This window comes from Phacochoerus africanus, chromosome 1, assembly GCF_016906955.1.
Source record: "Phacochoerus africanus isolate WHEZ1 chromosome 1, ROS_Pafr_v1, whole genome shotgun sequence".
Lineage (NCBI taxonomy): Eukaryota > Metazoa > Chordata > Mammalia > Artiodactyla > Suidae > Phacochoerus > Phacochoerus africanus.
The window spans coordinates 81,264,427-81,289,298 of record NC_062544.1 but is presented as its reverse complement, the minus strand read 5'-3'; the positions used below and the strand labels follow the sequence as shown (position 1 = coordinate 81,289,298).

The 24,872-nt window shown below is 39.7% G+C and overlaps 1 protein-coding gene across 2 annotated transcripts in view; it reads right to left on the bottom strand.

The window, feature by feature from the left end:
* Positions 1-24,872, bottom strand: part of CPNE4 (copine 4) — a 592,772-nt gene that overhangs the window by 139,474 nt on the left and 428,426 nt on the right. The window contains exons 4-7 of one of the 2 annotated variants that reach the window (XM_047768207.1): positions 21,368-21,439; positions 18,152-18,226; positions 6,850-6,933; positions 3,997-4,086 (exon numbers count right to left, since the gene is read on the bottom strand). In XM_047768207.1, coding sequence (XP_047624163.1) covers positions 3,997-4,086; positions 6,850-6,933; positions 18,152-18,226; positions 21,368-21,439 — 321 coding nt within the window. The remainder of the gene's footprint in view (positions 1-3,996; positions 4,087-6,849; positions 6,934-18,151; positions 18,227-21,367; positions 21,440-24,872) is intronic. The other variant, XM_047768218.1, reaches the window with a different exon arrangement.

Sequence of the window (24,872 nt, the reverse complement as noted above, 5' to 3'; positions counted from 1 at the left end):
AGGTATCATGGTTCCTGGCACTATAGCCAGGATTAGTGAGCCCTGGTCTGAGATCTGTTTCAAAATGGTCCAGGGTGGGGAGAGGGAAAGGGTAGATGGGTATTGGGAGTATGGATGAAATAAAATCGGCCACAAGTTAATAATGACTGAAGCTATGTAATGGGTAGGGGGAGTGGAATAGGTTATTATAAGGTCTTTCTACTTTTACGTATGTTTAAAAATTTCCATAATAAATAAGTTAAAATATCAATTTATGAAAAAGACTTATTTGAATGTTATTTTTACTTTTCTCACAAAGGAGGAATATGAAATAAATGAAACCAGAAGAAAAACCTGGTTATCTGACTTTGGTATTCGTGTGGACGCTGAATAAATAACAAAAGATCTCAAGTCTCATTTGCGACAAAGACCTCATTGTTAAAGTTTTGCTAAGACTGAGAATCTAAATAGACAGAGGGCTTTTAAAATGTTTAAATTTAAAAGAATGTATACATGTATGTGTAACTGGGTCACCATGCTGCACAGTCGAAAATAGACAGAATGCTGTAAACCAGCTATAATAGAAAAAAATAAAAATCATAAAAAAAAATTTAGGAGTTCCCGTCGTGGCGCAGTGGTTAACGAATCCGACTAGGAACCATGAGGTTGCGGGTTCGGTCCCTGCCCTTGCTCAGTGGGTTAACGATCCGGCGTTGCCGTGAGCTGTGGTGTAGGTTGCAGACGAGGCTCGGGTCCCACGTTGCTGTGGCTGTGGCGTGGGCCACAGGAGTGGCCCAAAGAAACAGCAAAAAGACAAAAAAAAAAATTAAATTTAGAAGTTCACTTTCGGAGTTCCCCTTGTGGCTCAGTGATAATGAACCCGATTGGTATTCATGAGGATGCAGGTTCAATCTCTGGCCTCACTCAGTGGGTCGGAGATCCGGTGTTGCCATGAGCTGTGGTGTAGGTCTCAGACGTGGCTTGATCCTGCATTGCTGTGGCTGTGGTGTAGGTCCACAGCTGTAGCTCCGATTCTGACCCTGGCCTGGGAACTTCCATATGCTGCAGATTCGGCCCTAAAAAGACAAAAAAAAAAGTTCTCTTTCTCTTTTCTTCTTTTTTTTTTTTGCCTTGGGGAGATGCTGTCTGCTAATATGGTACCATTTTATTTCAGAGAAAGCTGAATGGGAATTTCACAGTGGCCTCTGTGACAATATCGTTAACACAAACAAAGGGCGATATAGGAAGTCTCTCCTGACTCTCAGAAAAGCTGTGAGCAGGTGAGTGAAAATATTGTCTGTGGCCTGGTGAACTTAGCACACCTGTGTGGGAGACCCCCCCCCACCCCAGTGAGATGCTAAGGACCTATCAGTACCTCCCTCCCTCCTCCATTCTTTCTCTCCAGAAACAGTCACTGAGCATCTACTCTGTTGAGCACTGGGCTGGATGCCTGGATACACAGAAAACAAAACATTGTTCTTACTCTGAAGGAGAAAACCAGAAAGAACGAGTCATCTGGTGGGGAAAAGGAGATGTAGACAGAAATGTTCCAACAAGTGAAGAAGTATCTCCATATGTGGATGCAGAGCACTGGAGGGCACCCATAGATGCTCAGGAAATCAGGGAAAGTTTCTGGAAATGGAGGGAGACTGAAGAGACCCAAAAGAAAATAGCATGATCCAAAAGAATGAGGAAAGCATCCCCGCTGCCAGGCCTGTGCCAGGCCCTGAAGGCTAGGTGGGTGCAGGGTGAGTACCAGTGCTCGGGAGTGAAAAGTTGGTGGAGGGAAGCCTGGGTGGTAGAAAGTGGTGGGGGGCACCGAGTCTTGGAAGGGCTCTCATGAAGGAGCTAATGTCTGCTCCAGGGCTTCTCAGTGTGGGCTGAGACCAGCAGCATTAGCATCACCCAGAAACATGTTGAATGCAAATTCTCAGGCTCACTCCAGACCTACTGAATCAGAAATCTGTGGGGGTACTGCCCCAGCGGTCTACGTATTAAGTCTGCTAGGTGATTCTGATGCATCAGTCTAAATGATTTTATCCTTCAGAGAACATTTAGTAATGTCTTTTGGCTTTAAGGCTGATGGGAGTGACGTACTACTAGCTTTAGTAGCCTGGATACTGCTAAATATCCTATAATGCGCCAGACAGGACCCCCCTTCTCCACCACCAATCCAAATGTCAGCGGTGTGGCTATGGAAAAATCCTGATCCTCCCTTTCTCTCTGTCTCTCTCTCTCCTTCCTTCTTTCCTTTTCTTTCTTTCCTTCCCTCCCCACCCCCCTCCCTCCCTTCTTTCCTTCCTTTCTTCTCTCTCTTCACTCCCACTTGTCCTCTACAGAAAGCATAACACTCAAAAGGCCACAAAGCACTCCTTTTTTGCATTTTATTTATTCAATTATAGATAACCCTATCCTTTTATCTAATAAATAACTCCCCATGACTAAGTTGACCTATGGCTAATGGTAGCATTATTTTGTTTCTGCCCCGAAAAGTCCATTTATCTCTCTGGGAGTGGGATGGGGTGGTTCAAAGTATAGATGATAATCCCCACCCTAGGCCTGAAGCTTTAGGTCTTGGCCACTCTGCATATGAGCTTACACATGAGGCCCGAAGAGCCAGGGGTTCTGATTTTGGCATGAAAAACAGTTCCAGTGGAAGCTGAGGCCCCTGTAGGAGATATGAGGGACAATTTTGAGCTGTTCCTCAGATCATGGAAGTAAGCATGTCCACAGAGAGTACAAAGTCCTAACAGAACAGTTTTAAACAAATATATGTAAGTCACATTAAGAGTCTGGGATTAACCAACAGGTAGGATTCTAATCTGATTGATGAGACTGACAAATCCAAGAAATTATATCTATTAGAAGAGGGGTTGTAGGACAAAAGAGTGAGGAAAGTGTAGTTACAAAGACAAACACTGGCAGTACCCATCTAACTTTCTGGGAATGTTTAGTCTGCCTAATGGACCTCTACATCCCCCTGGGGTGATAGATGCATCAAGCTTTTAAAGTCTGAAGCCATTAACCCATCTCATCATCCAGCTTCCCTGGCTTGGCTTTCAGGCTGGCACACAACCTTCTGACAACTGTCTTCTCTCTACGGTTTTTGCCCACATGGAGAAAATGCCCTGGTGGAGCTGATATGAATGTTGAGTCTGAGAGAGGATCATGTTTTTCACTGAACATGAACCAAACGGCCTTCTGTCTTATAGCTCCAGCCTCTATTGAATTTACTCAGTCATCCTGAATTGGCAGCAACAGCTCACCATACTCTGAAGCTCCTCCCACCAAGATGTAGAGTCCATGTCCTATTTTCTCATCCTTGAACCTGGGCTAGCCATGTGACTGGCCAAGAGAATGCAGATGAAATGACCTTGTGTGAGTCTGACACGGGGTCTTCAGATACAGTGCAGCTTTTGCCCTGGCTCTTTTGGACCCTAGGGTTGCTGTGTGTCTAAATCCAAGCTAGCTTGCTTAATGATAAGAGACAAATGGCCCAACCACCCCAATTATTCCAGATGACAGCCAGACAAACCCAGAAGCAGAGACCTCCTGCTCAGTGCATCTGACTATGAATACATGAGGGAGTCCACACAAGACCCATGGAAGAACCTCCTCAATGAATTCAACTTGCCAACATGCAGAATCATAAGCTAAATAAATGCTACTGTTTTAAGTATTAAATTTTGGAATAGCCTTTCATTCGACAGTGGGTAACTGATACAACAGTATTTGTGTTTTTAATAACTTGCAATTATACCCTGAACTGATTGCCACAGTTTCTCTCTGAGAAGCTACGGGATTTGCCTCTTAACATAACACAACTGGGATTTATCTTGTTATCCCATGAGCCTAATGGCTCTAGCAGAAGGGGGAGCCTCTGCTTCTTCCGTCAAGATGCTGAGAGATTTGGGTAAATGCTATAGAAAACATTGGATTTGCCAACATTCACTTGAGGAGAAAGAGGAATGTCAAATAAATAAAATTGCATTTCACGGACACAGACAGATTTCTGACCTTCAGCCGGCGGTCGGGATCTCCACTGCATAGAGAATTTACGGATACTTTGAATGATTTCCAGGCCGGGCTTAAGTTATTCATCACAACCTGAGGGGGGGAAAAAAGAGAGGAATGGTGGGTGGGGAGGAAATGCTTGACATTTTCACATTTCAACATAAAAACTGCTTGAGAAGCATTCAGTGCTTACAAAAAGGACAATTGTCTGGAACAGGTGCCTTAATAAAAACTTGGAGCAGGGAATCTTTTAAGGGTGCCCACTAAAGGCCCACTAAATGGGCAGACCTCCTGTGGTCACTGGCTTGGCTGTTATTTCATAAATAATAACAGTAATATTGTCCAGTATGTAGAGGCCGGGGGTGACCCCTTCTATATCAAAAGAGGTTAGGATTAAGGAGATGGGGCTGCCTCTAGCCTCTGATAAAGTATCCCTGTTCCATAGGCAAAAATTCTCTTCTGTTGAGGTCAGCATAGGTAAAGTCCATTGATGGGTGTGGGGGTATGCGACAGGATAATTCTGTCCAGTGAAACCCTTTTGAAACCAGTTTACTAATCATGAACTTGGCTAAATCCTGACCAAGAGTCCTATTCTGCCCTCACTATGATTTAAATAATTCAATTTGGTTTAGAAAGTATGAGTATCTGCTTTAAGCCTAGGATTGCACTATGTACTCTATGGCAGGGGCTACCTAACCGTGGTTCCTGGACCAGCAGACCCTGCATCAGCCGGAAGCTTGTTAAAAATGCAAATTTCTAGATTCCACCAGAAATCTGTGGGCTGCTAGGTGGCTCCAATGCATGAAATTTGAGAACCACTGCTCTAGGGGACATACAAATGAAGTTAAATGGAATACTGTCATATTGGTTTTTCTTCCTATGAAATTTTTAGTTAGAATTTTTAGCATTGTAAAAAAATTAATTCTCTATCCAAGAAAACATAATTATTTTATAAGTGATTCCCTCTTCTTCTGGGTTCCTTAAAATAACTGAATTATTGATTATACTGTCGGCTCATTATTAAATTTCCTTTAATGCATTAAAGTAGAAAGATGATGTTCCTGTATGACTCTGCCTTTTATTTACTCTGATTCCTTGAATGATCAAAGTGGTAGTGAGAAGAAAAGTTAGATCAAATTATTTTGGTTAATTTAAAGTTCTCACTTTTATACAAAAAATACTAAGCAGTGAAGATGTTTCATGGCAACAGTTTTGTAAAACTCTAGCCGATCAAAACTTCAACTATAAATTTCCTCTGAAATTAAAATCTGTGTTGTGTGTGTGTGTTTCATATGCACCAACATGTGCTTCCTCAGAAAGAACAGTATTGCATGGAATTTATTTTGTATAGCTATTGAGTAAGAAAGAGGAAAAATCAATGTTATGCTGGTTGACCCACTGGAAAAGTTTCCAATTACATTTCTTGTGAGATTTCAGCAGCCATCTGCAATAGGGTATGGGGAAGTTCTAGAGATTCTGGAGAATTTACCAGTGTCAATAATGAGAAGAGGGTTGCTGTCAGGAGCAAAGAAGAGAAGTCTAACAATATGCCACCGCTCTTCTTTCTCCCTGCACATTCAAGTCCCCATACACTGGCTGGAGCAAAGGCATGAATGGGTACCACTTCTGATTCTCAAGTTACTACTCCTGAAAGAAGTTTGTTTCATCAAAGGAATCTTTGTGTGGAAAAAGTTCTATTTTGTGGTGGCGATGGGGTGCCACACAGGGAAACAGTCTAATTTCATCTGAAACTATTCCCCAGGGATCAAGGTCCAAAGAATCACACGGCACTATCACAGGCAGTGGACATACTTCTACACCCGACTACATTCATGTATTCAATCTTTTATTAAACACACTTTATTAAATGCCACCTATGTGCCAGATGACAGCCACAGACTAGTCCATCCAAGACTATTCATTTCTTGTTTACCTTAAGTATGACCCGAAAAGTTTCCTTAATGCTACCTACAACTCTGTGACTTAAGAAAAATGGAAGTGGATGTCCAGTGCAGGGTATGGGAACATGGTGCCCCATGATCATCCTATGAGAGGCATGAGGTTCTTTCTTCCCTTACCCCACACTGTAAGCACAGCAGTCTTTTCTCAGCTCCAAGCCATTCATCAAAATTACCCCACTTCCTCCTTATCAATGCACTTGTGACCCCCACACAATCTATCTTGAACTGGCTTATAAAGAAAATGAAATAAAAAGTGAAAATTAGAATTGGTTATTAAGTGGGTAGTGGTAGTTGGTGGGAGTGAGGGGTAGTGAAGGTTATGGTTTGGAGTCATGTGGAGAAAAGGAGGGGAGGAGATGCAGCCAGACCAAGTGCCTGCTGATGCGGACAGTCATTCCTATGATGGACCTGACATCAGTGCAGTGCATGGACTCTCCCTAGGGAGGAAGAATGGCTCCTGAAATTACAGCAAAGCTCGGTGTCAAACTAATTCAATTCAAACTTCAGCTCTGCCTCTTGCTCACTGTGAGAAATGGGAAAATGACTTGAACTCAAAGTGCAGTTTCTTCAATTGTCAAACAGGGTAATAATAATCATGTCAAGGGATAGTTGTGAGAAGTAAATAAAATGATGCACATAAAACCTCAGTACAATGGTTGGCACACAGTCATGTTCATTAAATATTAGCTATTAATAAGTTGCTGGCTCTCTGTATTAAAAGTCAATAACGGAAAATCTGGGCAAAAGAGGCTCTTCTGTAGCACCCATAATGCGAATGAATTCAGAGGCCTGGTGGGACAAGTACTGACATTAAGAAAGGGAACAGTTTCTCAAAACAGGTCAGTGTATCGTCTTAAGGAGATGAGATGGCACAGCTGAAGATGACCCTTCTCACCTCAGTTCGGTGCACAAGTTGCTGAGTTGCATCATCATTCATTCGAAAAATTTCCAGAAATGGGTCAGACTTACTGAAGAAATCCTAAAATAGATAAGCAGAAATGAGTTGCTTCCCTCCCCTTATACAAATAACATTTGAGCCAGCTCTGGGTAAAATACCCCTGAATATAACCCTTCCCTGCCTTATTCTTCATTCCTGGGACACACCCTTGGCTAGAATAAGTTGCATCTGAACCCCAAGTCCTTTGAGAAGTAAGTCCTTGGTTGATTGCAATTCCAAGTATTTTTCAAAGATCAAATCAAATGCCAGTTCTCTGTGAGGCAGTGTATCTGCTGTCTTAATTATGTTAATTCTAGTTATTGTAAAGCCTATGTCAGATGCCCACAGTAACTAGATCACTGTGGGTCTGTTTTTATTATCTGTTTCTTGGCTCTGCTTCTTGTTATGCTTGTTATTTTTTGATTGAATACTAGACAGTATGTAAAAAAATATAAATGCTTTAGATGAGTCTAGTGTCTGGAAAGCACGTAGAATGGGAGAAGTCACCTGAATCCAATTAGGATTGAGATATTTAGAGATTGCTTTCTTCAAAGGTCTGATCTATTTCTGATTCTTCTATTCCTTGGATTATCTTACAGCCCTCTTACTCAGAAGCTGAGTGGTTATGGGGCTGTTCCTCCTTGACAAGTCCTCAATGTTCATTTCTGTTTGTGAGACTTTGAAAAGCTCTGTTTACTTCCATAATCTCTGGGATTTATACTTTTTTTGTTCAGTTTCTCTCTATGCTGCTAGTTTCTAATCAGCAAATGCCTTCAGGGGATAAGTCACTCCAATTTTGGGCTGTTTCCCTTCTCTGAAGCATCTGCAAATAACCTGAGCTTTCTCAGTAGCCCTAGACTCATTTTGCTTCCCCAATTCCATGAGACTATCAGAACCACTACCCAGTTTCTTATTTCTTAGTAGTTATTTCTGCTAGGCTTCGCAGATTCTCTACTCAGGGGTTTTTATGAATCAGCATTGTGGAATTGCCTTGAGTAGAAAATCTGCACAAAATGTCTGAATCACCTCAATGGATATCTCTTCTTTCCAGTACTGAAAAGTATCACTGGAACACTCTGAAGGATACATTAGAAATAGAGGAGGTGGGAGTTGGAGATATGTCTTTTCTTTGGCTTTCCTCCCTACCCAACCAGGGCCAAACATCCAGACTCTGGAAAATACACTTCCACTCTATTTCTGAAGGTGCCTTCATCTTGTCAAGAACCCACACTGACTGCTTTCATTAAGAAGTCTGCCCTGCAAACCTGTCTCTCTGATAAAACGGCCTCTGCTTTGCTCCCAGACATATTTCTGATTCCTACCTGTTTTCATTTGTTCAAGACATTTGCTCCTTGAGCCTATTTCCCATTCAAGACTCATCTTTTTTTTTAATTTAATTTTTATTTTATATTGGAGTATAGTTGTGTTAGTATAGTTACATACATAGTTAGTATAGCATGTTGTTAGTTTATGCTGTATAGCAAAGTAATTCAATTATGCACATACCCATTCTTTTTTTGGGGATTCTTTTCCCATATAGGTACTGCAGAATATTAAGCAGGGTTGTGTTATATAGTAGGTCCTTGTTGACTATCTATTTCATATGTATATGTAGTAGTGTGTATCTGGTATTCATGAATTCCTGATATATCTCTTCTCCACCCCTCTCTCCTTTGGTAGTCATAAGTTTGTTTTCTATGTCTATGAGTCTCTTTCTGTTTTATAAATAAGTTCATTTGTGTGATTTTTTTTTTAGATTCCACATCTAAGTGATATCATATGGTATTTATCTTTCTCTGACTTATTTCACTTAATATGATAATCTCTAGGTCCACCTATATTGCTGCAAATGGCATTATTTCATTCTTTTTTATAGCTGTGTAATATTCCATTGTATATATGTACCACATTTTCTTTATCCATTCCTCTGCAGATGGACATTTAGGTTGTTTTCATGTCTTGGTGATTGTAAATAGTGCTGCAATGAACACTGGGATGAATTTATCTTTTTGACTTAGAGATTTCTCTTGATATATGCCCAGGAGTGGGACTGCTCGATCATATGGAATTCTATTTTCAGTTTGTGGAGGAACCTCCAGACTGTTCTCCACGGTGGCTGCATCACTTTATATTCCCATCAACAGTGTAAGAGGGCTTCTTTTTCTCTACACCTTCTCCAGCATTTACTGTTTGTAGACTTTTTGATGATGGCATTCTGACCAGTATGAGATGGTACCTTGTTGTAATTTTTATTTGCATTTCTCCAATAATTGGTGATGTTGACCATCTTTTCAAATTTTTTTGGGCCATTTTTCTGTCCTCTTTGGAGAAATGTCTATTTAGGTCTTCTGCCCATTTTTGATTGGTTTTTTTGTTTTTTCGATATAGCACTATGTGAGATATTTGCACATTTTGGAGATTATTCCTTGTCAGTCACTTCATTTGAAAATATATTTTCCCATTCTGTGGGTTGTCTTTTTGTTTACTTTATGGTTTCCTTTGCTATGCAAAAAAAACTTTTAAATTTAATTAGGTCTCACTTGTATATTTTTGTTTTTATTTTCACTACTCTAGGAGGTGTATCCAAAAAGTTACTGCTGTGATTTATATCAAAGAGCGTTCTGCCTATATTTTCCTCAAGGAGTTTTATACCACCCAGCCTTACATTTAGGTCTTTAATCCATTTTGAGTTGATTTTTGTGTATGGTGTTAGAGAATGTCCTAGTTTTGTTCTTTTACATGTAGCTTTCCAGTTTTCCCAGCACTACTTATTGAAGAGACATTGTATATTTTTGCCTCTTTGTTATAGATTAATTGACCATAGGTGCTTGGGTTTATTTCTGAGCTTTCTATCCTATTCCATTGATCTATAATTTGTTTTTGTGCCAGTACCATACTTTTTTAATGACTGTAGCTTTGTAGTATAGCCTGAAGTTAGGGAGCCTGATTCTTACAGCTCCATTTTTCTTTATCAGGATTGCTTTGGCTATTGGGGATCTTTGTGTTTTCAGACAAATTTAGTTTTTTTTGTTGTTATAGGTCTGTAAAAAAATCCCCTTGGTAATTTGATAGGGATTGCATTGAATCTATAGATTGCCTTGGGTAGTATAGTAATTTTGACAATATTGATTCTTCCAGTCCAAGAACATGGTATATCTTTCCATCTGTTTGTATCCTCTTCAAGTTCTTCCATCAGTATCTTACAGTTGTTAGAGTACAGGTCCTTTGCCACCCTACAAAGGCTTATTCCTAGGATTTTCATTCTCTTTGATGTAATGGTAAATGAGATTATTTCTTTAATATCCCTTTCTGAAATTAAGTTATTGTTAGTGTATGGAAATGCAACAGATTTCTGTGTATTAATTTTGTATGCTGTAAGTTTACCAAATTCACTGATGAGCTCTAGTAGTTTTCTAGTAGAATCTTTAGGATTTTCTGCTTTGTGCTGGGTCCCAGTGCATGCAAAACCTTGTGTGTGCCCTCCAAGCATGAAGTCTCTGTTTCCCAGTCCTGTGTAGCTCCTGCATTTGAGCCCCACTGGCCTTCAAAGTCAAATGCTCTGGGGCTCCTCATCCAGATGCCAGATCCTCAAATGACAGGGTGCTTAGATCTCTCACTCTTGTGGGAGAACTTTTGCGATATAATTACTTTTCAGTTTGTGGATCAACCACCTGATGGATATGGCATTTGATTATATCAGGAAAGCATCCCTCCTAACATCTCATTGTAGCTTCTTCATCTCTGGATGTAAAATATCTTTTTTGGTAGTTTCAGTTGTTCAGCAGTTAGTTGTGATTTTGGTGGTTTCATGAGAGGAACTAAATTCAAGTCCTTCTACTCTGCTATCTTGTCCAAAATTGAGGGGCTGCTTTTCAAGACTCATGGTAAAGAAGCAGAACTTCCCTCTCCATCCCTTCCCTAGTGGGGGCATCATTTGCAAAGATTTCTCCTATTAGCTTGTTCCGTGTGTCCTTGGGGCCCTTCTCCAGGAAGTCAGGCTTTACTCCTGAGATGGACTGTTGGTCCTTCAGGGAATGTATGTGTGAATTGTGCTTAATAACTGCTTAAACACTGGAGGAACTCTATCAGTTCTTTTCCTGTTTGATTTTATTGATAACTTTAAACTTTTGTTATCATTTTTATTCAAAAATAGAACATAGAGAAAAAAGAGATGACAAAAATAGAAAGAAGGAAAAAATAACCTATAGTCTCACTCATAATTCCACAATTGTCAACAACATTTCAGTAAATTTTTTTATAGAATTTAGATATAATTTTATTTTCTTTCTTTCTTTTAAAAAATGCATTTGTAATTATAGTTTTGTCTGGATATATGCTCAGGAGTGGGATTCCTAGATCACATGGTAGTTCTATAGTTAGTTTTGAGGAAACTCCATACTGTTTTCCATAGTGGTTGTACTAATCTGCATTCCCACATAATATAGGAGGGTTCCCTTTTCTTCATACTTACTCCAGCATTTGCTTTTGTAGTCTTATGGCCATTTTGACCCATGCAAGGTGGTAACTCAGTGTAGTTCTGATTTGTCTTTCTCTAATAATTAGTGATATTGAGCATCTTTTCATGTATGTATTGGCCATCCATATATTTTCTTTTTTCTTTTTCTTTGTTTTGCTGCAAATGTGGCATAGGGGTTCCTGGGCTAGGGGTTGAATTAGAGCTGCAGCTGCTGGCCTATGACACAGCTATAGCAATGCAGGATCTAAGCTGGGTCTGCAGCCTATATCACAGCTCACAGTCACGCTGGATCCTTAACAAATTGATTAAAGCCAGGGACCAAACCCAAGTCCTCATGGATCCTAGTCAGGTTCGTTACCACTAAACCACAATAGGAACTCCCAACCCATATATTTTATTTGGAGAAATGTCTATTTAGGTCTCCTCTGCCCATTTTTCAATTAAGTTGTTGTTTTTTTGCACTTGAGTTGTATAAGTTGTTTGTATATTTTGGAGATTAAGCCCTTGCTGGTTGAATACTTTGCAAAGATTTTCTCCCATTCCTTCTTTCTTTCTTTTTTTTTTCTTCTTTTTTTTTTTTTTTTACAGTTTGCTTTGCTGTGCAAAAGCTTTTGAGTTTAATTAAAAAAGATACATGCACTTCTATGTTCACTGCAGCACCATTCACAATTGCCAAGACATGGAAAAAACCTAGATGTCCGTCAACAGATGAATGGATTAAGAAGTGGTATATATATATATATATATATAATGGAATAAAACTCAGCCATAAGAAGAACAAATTAATACCACTTGCAATAACATGGATGCAACTAGAGATTCCCATACGAAGTGAAGTAAGTCAGAAAGAGAAAGACAAATACCATATGATATCACTTATATGTGAAATCTAAAATATGGCGTAAGTGAACTGATCTACAAAAGAAAAACAGACTCAAAGACATAGAGAATAGACATGCCAAGGGAGACAGGGAAGGGAGTGGGATGGACTGGGAGTTTGGGGTTAGTAGATGCAAACTATTACATTTTGAATAAATAAGGAATAAGATCCTATTGTATAGCATAGGGAACTATATCTAACTCTTGAGATGGAAAGTGATGGAAGATAAAATGAGAAAAAAAGTGTATCTCACACACACACATATACACACATATATGACTGGGTCACTTTGCTATATGGCAGAAATTGTAAATCAAATGTGTTTTAACAGAAAAAATTAAAATATACATTTATAAGCCTACTCTATATGCACTTCCTTACCCTATTTTTTTTTCTCTTGAAAGTGTACTACAAGGTTTTTTCTATTTTGTTTCATATTCTTTTAAGGTACTATTTGGGATTGGTACAGAGTTCTTGTCAAGAAAATATTCATATTTTATGTGTTAAGTATATTTTCTTTTGCAGGGAGGCAATTCCCAAGTAAAATTCATCAAATCAGACAATAAAAACTTTGATTCTAAATTGGGGACTAAGGACTCAAAAGGATATGTTGTAGGGTATTTTTTGGTAAATATGTATCTGAAAAGCTATTTTTGTACTGAATCCATCGCCTTTTTATCCTTGAATAAATATAAACTGGCAGCAATGAAAAAAAAAAAAGAAAATACACTGTAAATGAAGAAAAGAATGATCAGATACAATCTTCACCCTCAAGTAACTAAAAATCTAACATGTCGCACACTGGCTTTAGGACTGTTTTCATATCCATATATACAGTCCTGGATGATCTGGGACAGGATATATTTAATTTTTCCAAGTCTCCATTTCCTTATTAATAAATAGAGAGGTTATCACCTTTTCCTCATATCAACACAGAAGGATAAGAAGAACCCAGTGACTGGCACATGGTTAGCGCTCGAGAAGCATTGCTGCTATGATATTACCAATAAAAGAGAGAATATATGAGGACACTTAGTAAAGCACTATACAAGCATCAGGATAATTACTATTAAGAAGTCATCCAATTTTTGGAAATGAAACAACTCATAAGCAGCTCACACTCAGAAGTCACAGTTCATAGACAACAAATCTGTCTTTAACTGTATAGTTACTTGACCACAATCTGGAATTTTTAAGCTGCCTTTCCTTGACCATCAGAATTAAAATGGCCCTTGGGACAGTTTAGTGCAATAAAGATTAATTATATAGGAATTTCACTGAAGTTTTGCTACAGAAAAATGTTTTAATTACTTGGAGGCTACATGACTCTGATTTTTTAGCCCAACATGGAAGAAATTTAGTCACCTGAGAGGGTAATAATCAGCTGAGGTTTGACACAGAAAAGGAAGCAGTGCATAGCCACGACAGTGATCTTGAAAACAGAATAAATGTAACTAGAAAAGACTAGTTGAAAGATTTGGGTTCATATCCAGACTCTATAGCTTCCTAGACTTGTGACTTTGGGCAAGTCATTTAAGCTAACTATGCTTCACCTGTAAAATGGAAATAATACTTACTTTTGAGAATGTGGCTATGCATTTTGTGGATAATGTAGTTGAAACAAAATACCTGATACATTGTAGATACTCATGAATGATAATTTGCTATCATTAACACAGGTTGGGTTGGTTTGCAGGCAGGCATACTCAAAGAAAGTAAAATCATAGCACAGTATGAGAGAGTTAATGTTTTTAGAACAGGGGTCAGCAAACTGTAGTGCATGGCCCAAATTTGGCCCACTGCCTGTTTTTGTAAATAAAGTTTTATTGGAACATTGTCATACTCATTCATTTATGTATTGTCTATGGCTGTTTTCATGCCTCAAAGGCAAAGCTGAGTATTTGGGACAGAGATCATATGACCCGTCTAAACTATTCACCATCTGGCCCTTTATAGGAAAAGTTTGCTGACCTTGGCTCTGGAGATGGATTTGCTTGCTTATATGACACCGCATTTAACTAGCACTGTGGTAACATTAAAAAATACAGCTTATAAGGATCATGATTAAAGATATGAACACCACTAGTGTGAGAATCAGTTCCAAAATACCAACATGAATACTTTCTTAGGAAAGGAAGGAAAAAGAACACTTTGTCAGCTTGAACGTTCCAAACTGATTACATTCATACCTCTACTTGATAGATTAATCACCAACTAGCTGCTAATGTAATAAATATGCTTTAGGAGTTAGAAAGCCCACTCAGTGAACTGCATTAATATTAGACAAATTTAAGTTATTTCTTGCAAACCTAATCTCTTTTATGTGCAGTTGCCATGAAGCCTACTTCTCATTTTTCAAGGACTCTGCATTTCCATCTCAAGTAGATAACTGCTGGTCTGCTGAACAGCATTGGAAGTCAAGTTAAAAATGACTATTTCTACAAAAGAAAAGGAACATTTCTCTGTCACTGTGGTTTGCAAAACTATTATACTCCACAACAACAGGTCTCATTCATTATACTATTTAAAAATAATAAAAATAAACCTTTTATACCATAAAAGAAATAACGTTTTAATGGAAAATAATTATATTTGCCAAATGTATAAAATAGTCAGAAGAATTACATTATTTTACAATTTTTTAAATCAATTTAATAACTGGCTTAATACAAGGCAGCAGGATTCTCACATCTGTTGCTGTCTTCAATCTGTTGTGAAACTAGGCATCATGCAGATTCTGGAAAACCACTGCACCACTGTGACATGATAAGAGTGAAGAAAGAAAATACTGTCCTACTATTACTTTGAAAATGGTTTTGACCTCATGCATTTTCCTGAAAGAGTCTTGGGCCTGGGACCACACCTTGAGGACTGTTGCCTACAGCATTCATACCCTCACCTTTCTCCTCCCTGGCTCCCTACTTCCCTGAACTAAGATGGGAACATTACCTTTCTAGCTAAGGCTAGAAGGAGGTCCTCCTTGAGAACCCCTGGTAACTATCTTTCTGGCTGTGACATGAAATCTTTGGTTCTCTTATTCTGATTCTACCACAAAATACTGTGGCAGGTTGTATTTTCCACCACAATGTCCACTGTCCACAGGCTTTTCTACAATATGACTATTACTCCTCCACCAGGGCATGGAGTCTCACCCTCCTCTCCTTGACTCTGGGCTCCTAATGACTCACATATAACCAACAGAAGCAGCAGAAGGTATGATGTATGACTTGCAAGGCTAGGTCAGAAAAGGCTGCACAGCTTTCATCTGCTTCTCTTGGGATGTTCTCTTTGGGAAAAGCAGCCACGAACCCAAGACTACCATGAAGTATGCTTGCTGACTGTCCTGGTGGAGCCCGGCCTTCCAACCATCTCGAGTCCTGGGCATGTGAGTAAAGCTCTTCCACTACCTGAGTTTAACTGAGTGACTTCTGTCAGCATCATAAGGAGTAGAATTGCCCAGTTGAACCTTGCTTCAATTTCTGACCCTCAAAATTATGACATATAATAAAAGAGTTGTTGGCATAAGTCACCACATTTTGAGGTGGTCTGTGATGCAGCAACACATAACCAGTGCAGCAACAGTGTCTTTGGATAAGTCATCAGGCCTTGCTGAGCCTCTGTTTCCTCAAGTCTACCACTTTTCTCTGTTTCCACCCAAGCCCATTCACCTCCCAGTCTGCATTGTTCTGAACAGGGCCTGCTTCTGTCTGGGTGACTGAGTCTGAGAAAATCTCACCACATTATGGAGGATCTGGGGTCTATACCTCCAGGGTACTGAGTCTCAGCAATGGGCCACTAAGGGCCCTGGGGAATCAGCAGAGCTGAGGGTGGGAATGGCCATCGAGAACCAGGGTAAGTGCTGTATGAACTCTTAGTTCTGCAAGCAAGTGCTCATTTAGGGAAAATGCTCAAACACCTTAGAGCCAATGGGCCCACTAATAAAGCCCCACCTCCCCTTGCACTATAACACAGGTCACTTAGAGGACAAATCAGAGGTATTCGAGAGATGATTAATTGGAAAGAAGCCATTAAGTGAGTAGCTTAAAACTGCTACACACTGATCCAATGGCTTATAATGGCACAGAGAAAGACTACAAAGCAGTCTGGTGAGTTCTTCCAGAACTTGAAGATATGGTGGCAGAGAAAGCACATGCTAATCACAAGGATATGAGGGTTAAGAACTTATGCTCCACTGACATCAACACACACAGTTAGCAGTGTGTAAAAGTGTCTCACAATCCACTCAGGACAACAACAAAAAAAATCCAAGACTTAAGAATAAAGTCTTTCCTAATATCTCCAGGTGAATGAATTACTCTTTTCAGAACAGTGATTATATATCACATCCTCTCATGGCTTGAGTGCTGTTATATTGTTGTTTAAATTGATGGTTCACTTTGATGGTGAATTACAGATTGTGGGATGAGAGTGGTTCAAAGTATGCCCTTTTCCCACCAAACAATACAGAAGAAGCATACAACAAAGGTTTGATAAAGGAATGATGAATGAGCAAATACACGGACAAATAAAAAAATGAATAAATGCATAAATGGGTGGAGGCTTTTTTGTAGGTGAAAATGAATGAACTATGCCAGGAGCTAAGCTGCTGTTTGAGACTAAGCTTGAGATACAGGTTTACCTTTCTCAGCCCAATGCCTGTAAGAAATTGTTTGGAAAGTGGTGCCACATCCCTAAATTGCCTCTCTTCTGGCTGTCTTCTAGGAAAATGGAGTTCTTTGTGAATATATGTATGGAAGTGATGTGTTTTTGACTCAAAGATATGGTTGGAGGGAAATCATAAATATATAGTGAGCATGGAGAGAAAAATTTCTTTTCAGTGGTGGAGACTATAGAACTTGTCTGTAGATATAAAACTAATATGACCTGTGACTGGGTGGAAGTTGTGAGATATAATAGAAAGAATACAGATGGGACTCAGACTGACGTGGGATGAGTCCTCAGTTTTACCACCAACCAGCAGGGTATGGTGGCCATGAGCATATGCTTTGCAGACCTCCTACTAAAGGAGGTATAACTGACCATAGGCCCCTAGCTGCTGTGCTCTGGGATGCAGCCCTATCCTTACTCCAAGGCCAAGTTGTCTATGGACTGCTCCCAGACAGTGCTGTATGTATAGCGGATATGCAGGCACTCATGGGAGATACCAGTCTCTCTCACTGGCAGGTTTTGGCTCAAGGACTCCTTGACGGATTTGTGGAATCCTCCTTAGACTGTATGGCAGTGCAGGACCTGCCCCTTCTCCCCTTCACTCCTTTGCTTACGGTAAGCCTTACATGGTGGTCATTCGCTTTCCCAGACTCCCTCCCACTGTTCCCTACACAAGTGTTTATCCTAATGAAATCCTTGCATGTTTAACTCTATCCTGGTGTCTGTTTCTTGGATTATCAGGACTAACACATGAAGTGACTTTAGATATATTATTTCATCTTGGAATCTGTTTTCTCACCTGTAAAATAGGGTTAATAATACCTGTTATGTGGGTGTTATAAGAATGACTGTGATCATGCATGATAGGTCCTTAACCCTGTATCTGGCAAATATAGGTGCTTAATAAATGTCACTTTTCTTCCTTTCACATCTCTTTTCTTTTGAAATATTCCTAGAGATTAAATCACATTTGCCTGTGCAAATCTGACCCATGGAATCTGGGAGCAAATGAAGTCTTTATGTAATAAAATTGTCCTATTTTAATTATAGTCCCGCTCCCTTCTCATTAATTCCTTCTCAATTTAGGGGAAGTCTTACTTTGCAGACCTCTCTGAAATCTTTGATCTGTTTAATAACATGAGTTGAAAAGGAAAAAATAGCTGTAAGGGAAATCTTATTAAACTTGTGTGCCAGCTTTATTACTTCTTCAATAAGGCTGATGGCAAACACTTTACCTTGTCATCTAATTTCCGTGCATTGAAGGCAAGTTCAACGTAGTCATCATTGCCAGATAATTCTTCAGCAATTACCTGAAGGAAAAAGCACACATCAGGTGCAGTGGTGGTTGGACCACTCAGTGTAGGAATTCATGAACAAAAAATTAGCTCATGTTTGATCCAAAAATCAACAAAGACTGATGTTTGGCATGGAGTTTCCTACAACTCAGTGAACATGGCATAGCATCTCCAGGTGAACAGGGGAAGCCTCTAGAATGGACAACGGGAGGTAACTAGATCTCATTTATTGAGATGTGGGGTGTAAGCTGAAGAAGGAGGTGTTGGAGCAGTAGTTAGGAAGAATTTCTTCCTTCAAAGGTCACATGGCATTGAAGGGCAGGGCCATAAATAAATACATATTGTTCCTTTGGGATGTTACAAGGAAAGAGGAGCAGGAAGCAATATTTCTCCAGTGTTTTGAATCAGATTAACTAGGGATCAGGGAATAAACTGGTCTCTATGTCCTTTCTAGACCAATGGTTATCAAGCCATCTAAGAAATATTCTAACTCCCATGTTTCAAAAAAGACTGTCCCTTTGGAGTTCCCATTGTGGCTTAGTAGGTTAAGAACATGGCAAAGCATCCATGAGGATGTGGGTTTGATCCTTGGCCTCCCTCAGTGTGCTAAGGATTTGGCATTGCTGCCAGCTCTGTGTTGCTGTGGCTGTGGTGTAGGCTGGCAGCTGCAGTTCTGATTCGACCCCTAGCCTAGGAACTTCCATGTGCTACTGGTACGGCCATAAAAAGACAAAACAAACCAACCAACCAACCCCCAAAGGACTTTCCTGGAATTCAGAGACAGGGCGGGGGAGTGTTGCAGGGAGAGAGAGAGATAGAAAGAGTCTGAGCTCAATCTAGGGAGAGAATAAGGATCTTAATCCTGTCCTCCCAAGAACAGAGAATTCCTGACAAAGATTTGGCCTAAGTGAAGAGAAGACAGTATCTAAGAGCCTCTTTCATAAAATATCACTTCCGAATATTTAATAGTGACCCTCAAAGCCTTGGAACAGAAATTGGTGGAAAAAGAACTCAGAAGAAAAACAATAACAATAACAAAAACCTAGGGAAAAACCTAGTTACATTCAGGTTAAACCACTTTTAGACTATGTTAGGACTTCACCATGCATTCAGGGTACAGAGCATGCATGCTCTTATCAAATCTGTTACAGAGAGATGCTGAACTTTAATTCAATTTTATCTGCATTCTACCTGGGTTCAACTTTCCATTATGAGTTGGGTTCATCTGTTCTGAGTACACACTGGGAATTTCTGGAAATTTCTATTTTATGTGTAATATTAAAGTTAAAAGGGTTGTCTAAGGAGGGAAAGACTCCTCCAAAAGTGTGAGCACCTGAAGAGTAGGGAACCTGAGTCCAGAAACACAGTGAAAACTCAAGAACTACTTGATAAATGAGAAATCATACTGTTTCAATTTTTCATTGCATTCTCTTTTGTCCCATGTCCCCTTAATACCTCTTGGGGCATGGTCTTTGACATGGCCACAGATACCTTTGAAAAGTTATGATCTCCATCTGCAAAGACTAGAAAAATTTGCACACAATTTCAAGTGTTTTCCAGGTGCTATGGAAGCCATTGTTCTGATTCAAGAACCAAGGATAAAGAGGAGTATTTAAATATTTAAAATCAGGAAAGAGATTAATTTTTCTGGGTTGTGTGGAGGAGGAAAATCTCCAAGACTTCTTAGAAAAAGCAGCAAGATGAGCTTTTTTTTTTTTCCCCCCTGGGAAAGAACCATGGGAAAATCTCAATGCTTCTCTGGGATTGAGGCCTTTGGGAGGGAGTCCTTGGGTCCATGGCTTTTTAGAGCACCAAGGGGTCTTCAAAGACCACTGGAACAATTTGTTCATGATTGAACATGGCAGTCAAGAAAAAGCTTGGACATACCCATATGATCTAAAATATTCAAGCTGGAGTTCCTGTAGCGGCTCAGTGGTTAATGAACCCGACTAGTATCCATGAGGACAGGGGTTTGATCCCTGGCCTTGCTCAGTGAGTTAAGGATCTGGAGTTGCTGTGAGTTGTGGTGTAGGTTACAGACTTGTCTTGGATCTGGACTTGCTGTGGCTGTGTTATAGACCGGTAACTGCAGCTCCAATATGATCTCTAGCCTGGGAACCTCCATATGCTGTGAATGTGACCCTATAAAGACAAAAGACAATAAAATAATAAAATAAAATAAAATATTCAAGCCAAAACCCCAGATAAGTTCTTGTGAGAATGATCCTACCTTTCACCAGTGGAAATGAAATGCATCTGAATTTTTCCTTTAAAAAAAAGTCTGCAATTTTTTTCTTTTAATAAATCAGTAACTTTCAAGTTAAAAAGGAATATCCAAAGGAACTCAGGAGGTTTGCCTCCTAAGGCAATTTGTCTCACAAGCAATTTAGATTCTCCTGCTACTTTTTCTGTATATTATGATTATTACATTTTTTTGTTCACAGAGCTAAATGGTTAGACTGCTTTATCTTTCTCAAGGATTGTAATACAAAAAGTCAAAGCTTCGAATACTTGAAAATTTAATATTTTATTTAGAAATACTTCCAATATTACCCAATCAACAAATATGCTCTGTAATCTGCAGTATCCAATATAGTAGCTGCTAGCCACATGGAACTACTGAGCACTTATGTGACTAGTTGCTTTTATTTAATTTTAAATAATTTTACTTAAGTTTGAATAACCACATGGCACATCTCCAAACTATTATATTAAAGAGGAAAGTTAAATGCTAGGCTCTCTGGTCCTTAGGCAACAAATCAAACTTTAGATTACATGTTATTAGAGCATTTTTTTCCTCCAAAAAATGTGAAACAAGGACAGATGACTTTGATGATTTGAAAATTCTGGACAATTCCATATTCTTACTGTGCTCAATAACTCTATATTTGTCCCCTTCTAAAACCTACATATAATTACAGAAGTGCTTAGTTGAAGTGAACGGCCTCACTTTCAAATCATTTTTCCTAGAATGGAAAGGTCCAAACTGTATTGGAAGGACAAAGAAAGATGGAAAAAAAGAAGGGATGACTCGGATAGTTGAGCAGTTGTGGGATCAACTCCTAACAGCCAGAGGATCTGCTTTCCACACGGCTGGTTGGGACTAGGCAGCACCATCTGGGAACCTGGGCAGGTGGCTGCCTAAGGAGGGCTTACCGTGATGGAGGATTTCCCCGCTGTGTTCCCATGTTTCAACAAGGATTTTGACAGCTTTCTTTGGGAAACAATCTGTACAAAAGGAAACACAAGATGGAGATACTAGTCATATACCTGTAGGTATACTTTTATCATTTCCCCTACAGAGTTCTGCATTTACAGCTCTGCTTGAAATAATGACATTGATGTCCATTTATTTTCTAAGGTTCTTCCACAAACCTCTCCTAAACACAGGTTATTCCCTTCATTCCTCTTATGGTCTATGATGTTCAGCATGTGAGGGATTATAGATAATTACAGTCAATTAGGAGGTGGCTTAATTTTTGCTGAGACATTTATATTAAAATTAGGTAGAATATGTTGGATGCATACACTAAGATAAAGGAGATGAAGTTTCAGAATAATCTCAAATTAGCACTAAAACCTCTCTGCAGTGCAGAGTTGGGTGGGGTGCCAGGAGGGAAAAAAAACCCCAAAAAACTAAAGGTCTAAATATATCCCTCTGTTCTATAACCTCTAGGTTAGAGATATTTTTAATCTATTCTTTTTGGGCATGTGGAGGTTCCCAGGCTGGGGGCTGAATTGGAGCTGTAGCTGCCAGTCTACACCACAGCCAGAGCAATGCAGCATTTGAACTGCATCTGCAAACTACTCCACAGCTCACAGCAACACTGGATCCTTAACCCACTGAGCAAGGCCATGGATCAAATCTGCATCCACATGGATACTAGTCGGGTTTGTTACCTCTGAGCCAAAACGGGAACTCCAATTATTATTTTTAATATATTCATTAGGAGATATAAAATAAGTCATCAGGGGAGTTCCTGTTATGACACAATGAAAATGAATCCGACTAAGAGCCATGAGGTTGCAGGTTCGATCCCTGGCCTCGATCAGTGGGTTAAAGGATCCGGTGTTGACGTGGATGTGGCGTAGGCCGGCTGCTGTAGCTCCCATTCAACCCCTTGCCCAGGAATCTCCATATGCCGGGGGTGTGGCCCTAAAAAGCAAAAAAAAAAAAAAAAAAAAATGGCATCAGGAATCCAATGCTCAGACAAGCCAACAGGAGTAATTGAGGTTCTCTGCACAATTCAATGTCAAGGCACAACGAGCAAAACAACTAAAATCACCATTACACTGGGAACTCTTCTCAGCAGCACCTGCCCCATCCCCTTCTTACTCTCTTTTTTGAAAGAGAAGAGTAGCCAGACACTGAGGCCCGTGTGGGATGTGCACGCCATGATTCCCAAAGGAGACTAGGCTGAAAAGACTCAAATGAAAGCAGTTCTCTCATCAAGTGAGAACAAACCTCCTGCTGCAGGAGGGACTTCTACCCAAGATGACCCCAGGGATCCTTGCTTCCTGGTGTTTGCATCACTGGTGTAATCCCTTCCTTTGAGAGTGGGGTAGATCTAGTGACTCGCTTCCATAGAAGAGAACATCGTTACAGTGATAGGGCATTGCTTCCAAGATTAGGTTCTGAAGTCATTGTGACTTCCTTCTCACTCACCATCTCTCATTCTCTCCCCAGAGCCTTTGCCCTGGGGGAAGCAGGCTGCTACATTGTGAAAAGCTCTATAGATCAGCCTATGTGGTAAGGAACTTGTGTCCCCACTCAATAGCCAGAGAGAACCAGAAGTCACTCGGCAGCACAGAAATGAGCTTGGGAGGTCATCCGCGTGGCACCTGAAGGTAACTGTCCCTTGAGCACAGCTTGTGAGACACCCCAGTCCAGAGGCCCCAAACATACTGCCCAGATTTCTGGCACACAGAAACTGTGAGACTATAAATGTTTGTTTTTCAAGCTTTCAAGTTTTGGGGTAATTTTTAATGCAGCAGCAGGTAAAAATATACATAAGATAGGGGAGGGAATCACTGTGAAAAGTCATACATAAACCCATTTTTGGAAATCCTTATATATATATCTAATGTATATTATATCCTTATTATATATACTATATTGTCACGAGACATGTTTCTACAATATTTTCTTAGCCTCTTTGCTGAAAACCCCATCTTGTCCTGCTTTACTTTACCCCATCTTCCTGCTTGGAAAACAGTCCAGTGCTGGTAAATGATTTAAGCTTAAGAATAAAGATCTAAAGGCATAAGTTATTCATAGGGTCAGCTGAATGAGGACTTAATGCATTGGTCTAGGCACACTGGACCTGTGCAGATTGGCACGCCTTTTGCACACCATGATATGTCCTTTTAAGAATAAAAGAAAGAGGAGCCTCATGGCCCCAGGGATTTATGAGGGGTCATTAGCAGGATATGCATTAGCAAGGAGAACTGAGGTGCAAACTTAGGCATGCAGGGTTGCTGCAGATAGGCACACTGTCTGCAGAAGCACAATGTCTATTCTCTAGATGCTATGCATAGATAGCTGATGCCAAGCTTCCTTAAATGCTAATGACTGTTAAATGCCTAAAGGTCAGAATAAAAGCTTAATCAGCAGCTGGCTATGTGACTTTTAAAATAACTTAAAAAAAACCCCTATATCCTGCACCTACAACCCCCTTCTCGCTTGACATAATCTCAAAGAACACAATAAAAGCAGTGTGGTTTCTTGAGGCAGTGCTCTTGGTCCCAGAGACCTTGAGTCCCTGGGTTCCCACCTTTACTTAAGATAAATGTCTCTGTGTCTTCTTCTATGTTAACTTTTTTCCTTAAGATTCACAGCACCCGTTCTTCAGCCCCATCCTGCTGAGCTGGTCTTGGCACTATATAATATATATATTTGGATATTTAAAAATTGAAGTTCAGTTGATTTATAATGTGTTAATTTCCTCTGTACAGCACAGTGATTCAGTTACACACACACACACACACACACACACACACACATTTTTCATATTCTTTCCCATTATGGTTTATTATAGATACTGAGTATAATTACTTGTGCTACACAGTAGGACTTTGTTGTTTATCCATATTATATGTATTAGTTTGCATCTGCCAATCCCAAACTTTCACTCCCCCCCTCCCCTACCTCCCCTTCCCCTTGGCAACTACAAGTGTTCTTTCTGTCTACAAGTCTGTTTCTGTTTCAGAGATAATTCATTTGTGTTATATTTTAGATTCTACGTATAAGTGATATCATATAATATTTGTCTTTCTCTGACTTATTCACTTAGTATGACAATCTTTAGGTTTATCCATGTTGGTGCAAATGGCAATATAGGCACATGTAAAGATGCTCAGCATCGCTAATCATTAGAGAAGTGCAAATCAAAACTACAATTAGGTACTACCTCACACTGGTCAGTAAGGCCATCATTACAATTCTATAAATAATAAACCCTGGAGAGGGTGGAGAGAAAAGGGAACCTTCCTACATTGTTGGTGGGAATATAAATTGGTGCAGCCACTGTGGAGACCAGTATGGAGGTTACTTTAAAAACTAAAAATAGAGTTACCATAAATTCGGAGAGAAGAGACTGGATTTATGAGATGTTAAGTTGTAAAATAGTCAGAATTTGGGAATGAACTCAACATGGAGTGG